This window comes from Mus caroli, unplaced genomic scaffold, assembly GCF_978045245.1.
Source record: "Mus caroli unplaced genomic scaffold, Mus_caroli_1 scaffold_17, whole genome shotgun sequence".
NCBI lineage: Eukaryota > Metazoa > Chordata > Mammalia > Rodentia > Muridae > Mus > Mus caroli.
In genome coordinates this window covers 88,879,294-88,888,459 of record NW_028227272.1, presented here as the reverse complement: position 1 = coordinate 88,888,459, position 9,166 = coordinate 88,879,294, and the positions used below count along the sequence as shown (strand labels likewise).

The following is a 9,166-nucleotide window of genomic DNA, read 5'->3' as shown; positions in this document are numbered from 1 at the left end:
CCAGCTACCACATGGTGGCTCACAACCACCGATAATGAGATCTGACGCCCTCTTCTGGCACGTCTGAAGACAGCTACGGTGTACTTATGTATAATATAATGATAAATCTTTGGGCTGGAGCGAGCAGAGGTCCAAAAACAAAAATTAAATCCCCAACAACCACATGAAGGCTCACAACCATCTGTACAGCTACAGTATACTCATATACATGAAGTAAATAAAGAAATCTAAAAAAAAAAAAAAAAGAAATAAAAAAAAAAGGACAAACACACCTGTCAACTGTTCTATGTACTCAAAATATGGCCAGAAGAGCCAAGAAGTGCGCCCCGGGTAGGTTCGCTTGTGGTTTTTGTTTTAAGTAAAGCCTGAAGCATTGCCACAGAAGCCCACTTGGCAGGTTCAAGACGAGGCAACGATGTTGACGATGCATGTGCAAAGAGTTTAAATCTAAACCTAATTTCAGATTTAATTTTCAGATCTGGTTCCGGTTCAAGAGTCCAGCCGGACTGCGGCAGGTATGGACTACAACTCCCAGCATGCAAGAGGTTCTTACCCACACTCCCGGGCTCCTGACGCGTACATTTCCCAGAAAGCCGAGCGATCACGCTGGCGCGCGCGTGCGCTCTGGCGCCAGTAGTCTCTTCTCATTTGGGTTTGACCTACAGCCGCCCGGGAAAAGATGGCCGCGCCTGCAGCGTCCGGGCTGTCCCGACAGGTAGAAGCTGGCGGGAGGGTCCCTCCCGGGGTTGCGGGTCCCCGGCTCCCATCGCCGCGTGTGAGGCCGTGACTGAGGGGTCAGGCAGCCCGCCCAGGGTCGTGGGGCCCGGCGACTGCAGGCAGCGTGGGGCGAATCTGCGTTTCGTCCCCGTGGGGAGTGGGCACGGATTTCTGTCTTGACCTTGACATCCAGGACTCACTGCATTGGGGAGCAGCTGGCAAGGGCATGGGAGAGAGAACTGGGGAGAGCACATGCCTGTCTTTGTTGGTAAACCTGTCAGGGCTGCCTTCTGCTTAGGATTTTGAGTGTTGGAAAAGCACATCCCCTGTGTTTATAAAGGAGAAAGGGTTAAACGTCTCCACTTTGGCTGGCAGCCAGTGAGTGATGGCGAGCTTGCAACAGGCCAAGTCCAGCAGAACCTGGAATTGGGTGGAAAAAATACGTGCCTGGATCATCTGCCGTGATAATTTTCATCTGCACCATACAGAATTATTACCAAGGCGTTAGAAAGCTTTTTAACCCTCATAGCCGGTTCTAATCGCGTACATTCTAGCGAAGGAAGTATATAACAGTGGCCTGTGCCCTCGAGAAACGCTTTTTAAACGGGATTCCAGGCTGCTCCAGTGACAGACACAGTGCCTGAAGCCTGGTGCTGTATCAAGAGATACACTTTCATAAAGCATTCTTCCCAAATGTGATAAAGCTCTTAATTATTTTTGAAACATTCCACTTTGGGAAGTTAGCGGTTTTTCTCTCTCAGCTACCCAGGGAGGAAGGTGGTGGGAAGGCAGTTTCTGGAGAGATTTGGGGTGATTCTCAATAGGGAGTGTATAACAAAGAGCAGCTCCCACTCTGTGTGATGATAGAAAGGAATTGCACAACTATTTGATTAGATTATTTTAACACATTGCTAAGCTAATGCAGAAACCCTGTCTGATCTGTTTTCTTTTGTTCTAAAGGTTCGGAGCTTCAGTACATCTGTGGTCAGGCCCTTTGCCAAGCTTGTAAGGGTATGTCAGCTTACTTATTTGTGTGTGTGTGTGTAAAACAATGAGAGAGTGAGTTGAACAGAAATACGGTGAGGTGTGTAATTACTAACCTTGGTCTGCAAGGGTGGCAGTTCCCAGATGAGTGCCTGGGTGCAGGGGATGCTGTTGGGTGCCTGTCACACAGGGTGGCTCAACCCTAGTCATTAATGTTCTTGGTGGGCCCGGCAAGAGGGCTCAGCAGGTAAAGGCTGGATGGCAGGCCTGAGAGTGTGAGTTCAATCCCTGGAACCTGTAGGGGGGGAAAGGAAAGAAAAACCTGAAAGTTTTCTGTTCTGTTCTCCGCATGTAGTGTACACACACACACACACACACTGTATGTATGTATAAAAGACTCTTAAATTGTTTTTCCTAGTAATCCTCCATAGACAAGCTAGCCTTTCATTCCTTTTTTATGAAGGAACTGTTTCTAACAAAAGAAAGTGAAGTGCCCAGATTCTCACACAGTTGATACTTGTGGCAACTCCGAGTTGCCCAGACATGAGGCGTGCTTGCAGCCTGCACCTTGTTTCCTCAAGCAGAATCAGTACTGACAGGTACCATTCCCAGGCACCAACAGTCTCACCTTTGATTGCAGAGGTCTACTGGCCTATTTTTAAACCAGAAGTCTGACTGACCTCTGGCCCAGTACAGATTGAAGTATGGCTGCAGGTGCATTTAGTCTGTAGTTTTTTATAACTAATTCACGAGTGGCAGAATCTAAAGGTATCCTGGGCCACAGTATGCTCTCAGGCACCCAGGCCAGTGATCTGCACTCATGATCTCCTCAGGAATAGCAGAACACAGTGCTCTAGGGATGTTTGGTGGAACTTACAGCAACACACCCTTCGCCTAATAACAGCACCAAATTCCTTCAGCCTCTGTGAGTGGAGCCATTTTATCCCTCCTGAGAACTTCATAAAACACCATGACCGTGATAGGGACACATCCACGTGTGCACTTCTTACACGCTGCTCCCTGCATTGCTTATCTTCACAACGGCCTGCCGTCGTACTAAACTCCTGTGCTTAGGGACGGCATTGTCACTGAGGTCAAAGAAAGCCAAAGCTTGCTGTAACATTTGCAGGTAGGGAGAGCTGGGAGAGACGCTGGACACTGCCCTCTCTGCCCCTCTAAAGGTAGAGGGTCCTGGTCAGGGAGACGGCCCTAGTTTGTGAGTTCTCATTTAGGACTGCACCTTGGCTTGGCAGTGGGAATGCGGTCTTGGAGTTGGGGGTGATTCTGTTCCTGACTTAGCTGCCTCGCTCCCCCCTCCCTTACTCTTGTTTCCAGCCCCCTGTTCAGGTCTACGGCATCGAAGGCCGCTATGCAACCGCCCTGTACTCTGCTGCGTCTAAGGAGAATAAGCTGGACCAGGTGGAGAAGGAGCTGCTGCGCGTAGGGGTGAGCAGCTCTCTGTAGGGCTTGTTCCTGTTCCCGGTCCTAACAGGGTACAGCCTATAAAAAGAACCACTAGAAACTGCCATAAAGTTACTGTAGACGTGCTGTTAATAAGACCGCTGTATTACTCTGAAACTTTTGTGTAATACAAGCTAGGAGATGCGTAAGTATATTCACATGAACCCAAGCTTTCCAGCTAGAAAAGAAAATCAAAATACAACCCAAGAACACTTGCCATTTTAGAAAAGAATTTAAAGATAGACTATATTGTCACTGTATTGAAATTATATTTTCTTCATGAAAGTTTCTTTAGGAACTTATCCTGGGGTTTTGGTTTTGTTTTGGTTTGGTTTTTTCCTCATGTTCTTTCTTGGGAGTTGGGGCGTGTCAGGCACGCACAGTGCAGGTGCAGAGGTCAGAGTCCTTCCCTTTACACCGTGAGTTCTAGGGGTCAGACTCGGGCCAGCAGCCTGGGCCCTTTTGCCCTTCCTGGGTCTTTGTAATTACTTTGGTCCCAAGATGTGAAGGAAGAGTGGCACAAAGTCAGAGCTCTGTGTCAGCGGCAGCAGGCCCAGGGCCGCCTGGAAAGGACCTTCCTCTGCATTTTCTCTTGAAACACAAAAGAGAAAAATGAGCTTTGTAAATTAGCAGAAACCCAAGTGTACCTCAGCTCAGAGACTACCCCTCCCATTTCTTCAGGGGTAGCTGCCCCTAAAGGCTAGGGACAGGCTCCCTAACCAAGAGTCCTCTCTTTATAGACTGCAGCACCACTGGCTAACACTGTGTCCTTTGTTTATAGACCACAGCACGGATGCTGCAGCCCCTCGCCTCAGTCTGTCAGCTTAAGCTAGTGCCCAGATGTGATAGCAGCAGTTTAGCCCTCTCTCCCCTGTTTGCAGATAATACTGAGGAGCTTGGCTGGGCCTGGCCTCTCCCCTGTTGAGAGGCACTGACAGACAGACAGGCCCTGTGCTGGTGAGCACCGCATGTGGGGAGCAGTTCTGCTCTCTTTGAGCCAGGCAGTCATGTTCACTGTCAAGATGGTGATTTCGGTGGTGGACATTAGACTGGGATTTGGGGCAGGCAAGATGGCTCACTGGGTAAGGATGCTTGCCACCAAGCATGGCAACCTGAGTTCATTTTCTGGGACTCACATGGTGGAAGGAGAAAACCAACCCTAAGGCTGTAGGGCTCCCTTGTTCTTTGGCCTGCACACATTCACTGTGACCCTCACAGGAGTGTGTGTTCGTTCTCTGTCTGTCTGTCTGTCTGTCTGTCTGTCTCATGTTTTTAGTTACTTAGATTTGGGTTTGAATAAAATCCAGAAGTGAGTCATAGAGGAAAAAGAGGGGTGACAGTTGTCGGAGGTTCCATAGGTGAAATCTGAGGGTCTGAGGGAGCGGCAGTGTGATGAGAGTCCCTTTGACGGTCTACCGGATGCTCATGGGCACATGAGAGGCATGTCTGTCTGCAGCTTCTCGGGGGAAACCGTAGCATGAAGTCTTAGCACTCTATGGCAGTGGCCTACTGGCCAGGAGCCAGCGAGGTGCTGGGAGTGGCTGACAGGCAGGTGGACACGTTTACCCACTGCAGGTCCCGGAGCTCTGGCCTGACGCTGAGGTGGGCAGGTGCTAAAGTGGCAGTGGCCACTGAGTGTCGGGAATAAGATGGATTCCCAACATGTTGTGGGTTTTGTCCTCCCAGACCAATCTCTCAAAAGTTAGGTTTGTTCCAGGAGCTCTGTAGGAGGGCAGACACAGTTAGGGTCTGAGGCAGGAGCTCAAGGGCTCAGTGTACTTGGGAATGGTGGAGTGAGAAAAGTGAGTGGCCGTGTCATACTCAGAGAGACATGGCTGCTTAATTTTTATGATCCTTCTTTAAGATGCATGTGCGTGGTGGCGCACGCCTTTAATCCCAGCACTCGGGAGGCAGAGGCAGGCGGATTTCTGAGTTCGAGGCCAGCCTGGTCTACAAAGTGAGTTCCAGGACAGCCAGGGCTACACAGAAAAACCCTGTCTCGAAAAACCAAAAAAAAAAAAAAAAAAAAAGATGCATGTAAGAAACTTTATAAGGGTGTTTTTGAAGTTCCTCAAAACATGACATTAATCCCTTGTAATGTCATAAACAAAGAAATGTGTGGCAGCTGGGATTGTGTGTGTACTTTCAGCAACTCCTGAAGGACCCCAAAGTATCTCTGGCTGTTCTGAATCCCTACATCAAGCGCACCATCAAAGTGAAAAGCCTGAATGACATCACAAAAAAGGAAAAGTTCTCTCCGCTGACGGCCAACCTCATGAGTGAGTGGGCGATGGCCCAGTGGGCTTTTCTTCAATACCTGTTTGGGGAGTGTGGGGCCCAGGAAGTCCAAAGAGACATTGGATCCCCTGGAACTGAAGTTATGGATGGTTGTGAGCCACCGTGTGGGTGCTGGGAACTGAACCTGGGTTCTCTGCAGGGACAACAAACAGTGCTCATAACCACTGAGCTGTTTCCCCAGGCCCCATTCATCTTCTTAAAGGACTCTGAATGTGGTATTGTCAGGCTACCAGGTGACATTGCTTTGGGTAATTCAGTGACTTTCCTGTCACTTTCCCAGATTTACTTGCTGAAAATGGTCGCCTAGGCAACACCCAGGGGATCATCTCTGCCTTTTCCACCATCATGAGCGTCCACCGCGGAGAAGTGCCATGCACAGTGACCACAGCATCTGTAAGTAGCAGGCTCTTGCTGCTGCACGGGGACATAGCTTGTCACTCGTGAGGGCTCTGTCAGCTTCCACTCGAAAGCCAATTAGTGATTAGTCGTGGGGATCTGACCGTTGTATGAAATAGCAACTCGAAAGTCCTGGTACAACCTGAAGTCTTAAATGCCATATTGAGTTCTAGGGTGGATGTGTCCAACCTGTGGGTCCACTGGAATGAAGTGTTAACTAGCCACCATTTATCGAGGCTGCCGTCCTCTGGGGACCTTGTAATGTGTCACTGCTCTCAGAAGATAGGGATAAAATTGAATGGTAACTGTGCTTAGTTTATGTCAGGAAACTGAAGCCCCCTCAACAGGGTGGGTTCGGGATCTGAACACAGGCCTCTCTTCTCAGAGACCTATACTCCTTATATATTGTCTACCCTGCGGCAAGTCATTTTATTGTTGTCCCCAAGACATAGGTCAGCCAGAACAGGGGAAAGTGTCCGATGCACACACACAAGTAGTGGTTGCAGTGTGCAGCCCTGGCCTTGTCCAGGTTGTAGTGTGTTTAGGGCACCTATGGAGCTTTGAGGGGACGGGGAGGTCTTGTGTGGCCAAGCCCTATGCCTAGAACCAGTGCTTCGAAAATACATTGTGGTGCGGTCACTCCTTAGCCCCCGCCCCCACCCCGACACACAGGCATGTACACGCACACGCAGTCAGTGCCTTGGTTTCATGCCCACTGTGGTGTCTCCCTCTCCTTCACTGTGTGTGCTGCCGTAGTGCTCTGTTTAAAGGATGCTTGCTTCTTTTTCAGCCTCTAGATGACGCTGTTCTCTCTGAGTTAAAGACGGTGCTGAAGAGCTTCCTGAGTCCAAACCAAATACTGAAACTGGAGATCAAGGTGGGTCTGCATGACTGTGGAATGTTAGTGCTGAGGCCTGGCTTACACGTATCGAGTAGTTCCCACCTGTGTCTTAGTGCCCTGCCTACCCCCGATGCCTGTCTGATAGAGCGCTGTGTTTCACATGTGTGGCCTGTTTTCTTTCCTAGACTGACCCGTCAATCATGGGCGGGATGATTGTCCGAATTGGGGAGAAGTACGTTGATATGTCTGCAAAGAGCAAGATTCAGAAGCTCAGCAAGGCCATGCGGGAGATGCTCTGAGAGACTGTCACCTGTGTGAGCTCTTGTCCTTGGAGCAACAATAAAATGCTTCCTGAACAGAGGGCGTGAGGATCCTTGTCCTTTAAGGGGCAGCACCAGGTCTCCATCCTCCCATAGGACCCTTTAGAGTGTCCAGCTTAGACAGTCCTTTGGGCTGGAGGGCTCAGTTTGTATGTGTCCTTCTCAGGAAGTCATTGATAGAGTTAGCATTGTGCCTACAGATACAGTCTTGCACTGCCTATCAAAGTCTTGTGTCCTTGGAGGTAGCTGAGAACTGGTCCCTAACCAGTCATAATGAAGGCCTCCCCACTGAAAGACTCTCGGTCCTGACAGAGCTCCTAACTGTAGGGTGCTTGACTGTCGAGACTACAGCCTGTGCTCCTGGCAGTCTTATGATTTGCTCAGAGAAGTGTGGCTATGCAGCAGGAGGTGAGACCCAGGGTGCCGGCTCGACATCTCCAGCCATCCAGGCTACACACAAGGCCCATGTCCCTTGCCCCAGTGTCCCTAACATGCTCCCAGTCCACCTAGAGCCAAACAGCATCAACACAGTCTTCCCGAAGCTTACCTCTGAGGCTGCTAGAGAAGCCAGAGCTCTCTGACCGTAGCCCCTCCTTGAGCGCTCCCATGTGTGTTTGCCTAACTGACTACTCCAGAGGGCTCCTGACGAAGTACCTCAAGAAGGGCAGAAAGTACAGGAAGTCCTCGAGGGCAGGGCTAGAAGCTACAGCATGGCTCGGGTGCCCTCGCCTGCCCATCGTGCCTGGCAGCCACCTACCAGAGACCCCAACAGGACTACAGCACAAAGGACTCCTCTTCCCCAGGGCCAGGAATGCCAGGACATAGTTGGGCTGCTAGCACTTCTAACTCACTGATGACCTGAGGCTGCAGCTAATGACTTGTATAGGCCAGGTCTGGCATGCCTCACCACGTGTTCCAGGTTCCCTTCACCAGCAGCCTGGCAGTCCACACAGGTGGGTTCTTTCAACTGGATCCAGATGAGATGTCGGAATCCAGAGCACCCAGGCTGGGAGCCGGAGACAGGTGCTGCCAGAGGCACCCTCACCCTGCCGGGGTTCCCCATTGACACACACACACACACACACACACGTACCCTCTCACCCTGCCAGGTTTCCCATTGACACACACACACACACGCCTGGCCCTCACCACAAGGGAGGACTGGTGCAGAGCTGGATCTGCATCCCACATAGCTGGGCTTTTCCCTCCTTGCCGCAGACTCCCCTCCAGCTCGCTCCTGAAGACCCGACAGCCTCCACACTGACTCTGAGGCTCCACAGACTGCCTGCTACAGAGGAGCTCACACGCTCAGCCTGCTTCCTCTGGAAGAAGCACATGAATACTGGGATGCTTTGAGCTTTGCAGCTTGAGGTTGCCAGAGATGACCCCAGAGCCTCGTGGAGTACAGCAGCCTGGAACTCTAGATGAGACTGGCCCCGAGTCAGGCAGTCTTGATTGCCTCTCAGGTGCTAAGATTCAGATATCACACACCCAGGTTTACAACAATGCCCTTCCTAACACTCAAAACAGCCTGGCGTATAGCACATCCCATAATCCCACTCACTTCCCACACTCACAAGACTGAGGCAGGGCGATTATGAGTTTTGATGTCAGCCTGGTTTACGTATCAAAACCCTATCTTTAAAAGCAGAACAAGGCACATGGTGGCACATGCCTTTAATCCCAGCACTCAGGAGATGGGCAGGCAGATCTCTTGAGTTCGAAGTCAACCTGTTCTACAGAGTGAGTTCTAGATCAGCCTAGGCTACACAGAGAAACTGTCTCGGGGGGCGGGGGGGGGGGAGCAGAATGACCAAAATACAGGATGGCTCAGTGGTGAAGCATACATTGGTCTTCCAGAGGTACTGAATTCTAACTCAGCGCCAAGTAGGCTTGCAAACAAACTGCAGCTCCTCCAGCCTCTGCAGGTAAAACGCACTTGTGTGTGCATCCGTGCCCACCCCCCAAACAAGTAAAAATAATAAATTTAAAAATAGATGTGGAAATGCAGCCGTTTGGTACTTAGGACAAATTGGGATAATTGGATGTAACATCAAACAGCCCAGTCCCATGCACTCCTCAGAAACCACGCTGACAAGAAAGAGCAGACAAACCAGACGGGAAAGGTTCTTGACTTGTGCAACTGAAC

The 9,166-nt window shown here is 50.4% G+C and overlaps 1 protein-coding gene across 1 annotated transcript; it reads left to right on the top strand.

Moving 5' to 3' along the window:
* Positions 1-587: 587 nt before the first annotated feature.
* On the top strand, positions 588-7,053 carry Atp5po (ATP synthase peripheral stalk subunit OSCP). Its single transcript, XM_021185007.3, has 7 exons — positions 588-715; positions 1,678-1,728; positions 3,037-3,147; positions 5,312-5,441; positions 5,741-5,853; positions 6,647-6,733; positions 6,883-7,053. The coding sequence occupies exons 1-7, from the start codon at positions 680-682 to the stop codon at positions 6,994-6,996; spliced, it is 642 nt and encodes a 213-aa protein (XP_021040666.1). The 5' UTR covers positions 588-679; the 3' UTR covers positions 6,997-7,053.
* Positions 7,054-9,166: the final 2,113 nt, after the last annotated feature.

Coding starts and splice junctions, on each gene's coding strand:
- Atp5po (XM_021185007.3), top strand. CDS start 680: ATGGCCGCGCCTGCAGCGTCCGGGCTGTCCCGACAG. Junction 5,442..5,740: donor GCTGACGGCCAACCTCATGA/GTGAGTGGGCGA, acceptor TCACTTTCCCAG/ATTTACTTGCTGAAAATGGT. Junction 6,734..6,882: donor TACTGAAACTGGAGATCAAG/GTGGGTCTGCAT, acceptor TTTCTTTCCTAG/ACTGACCCGTCAATCATGGG.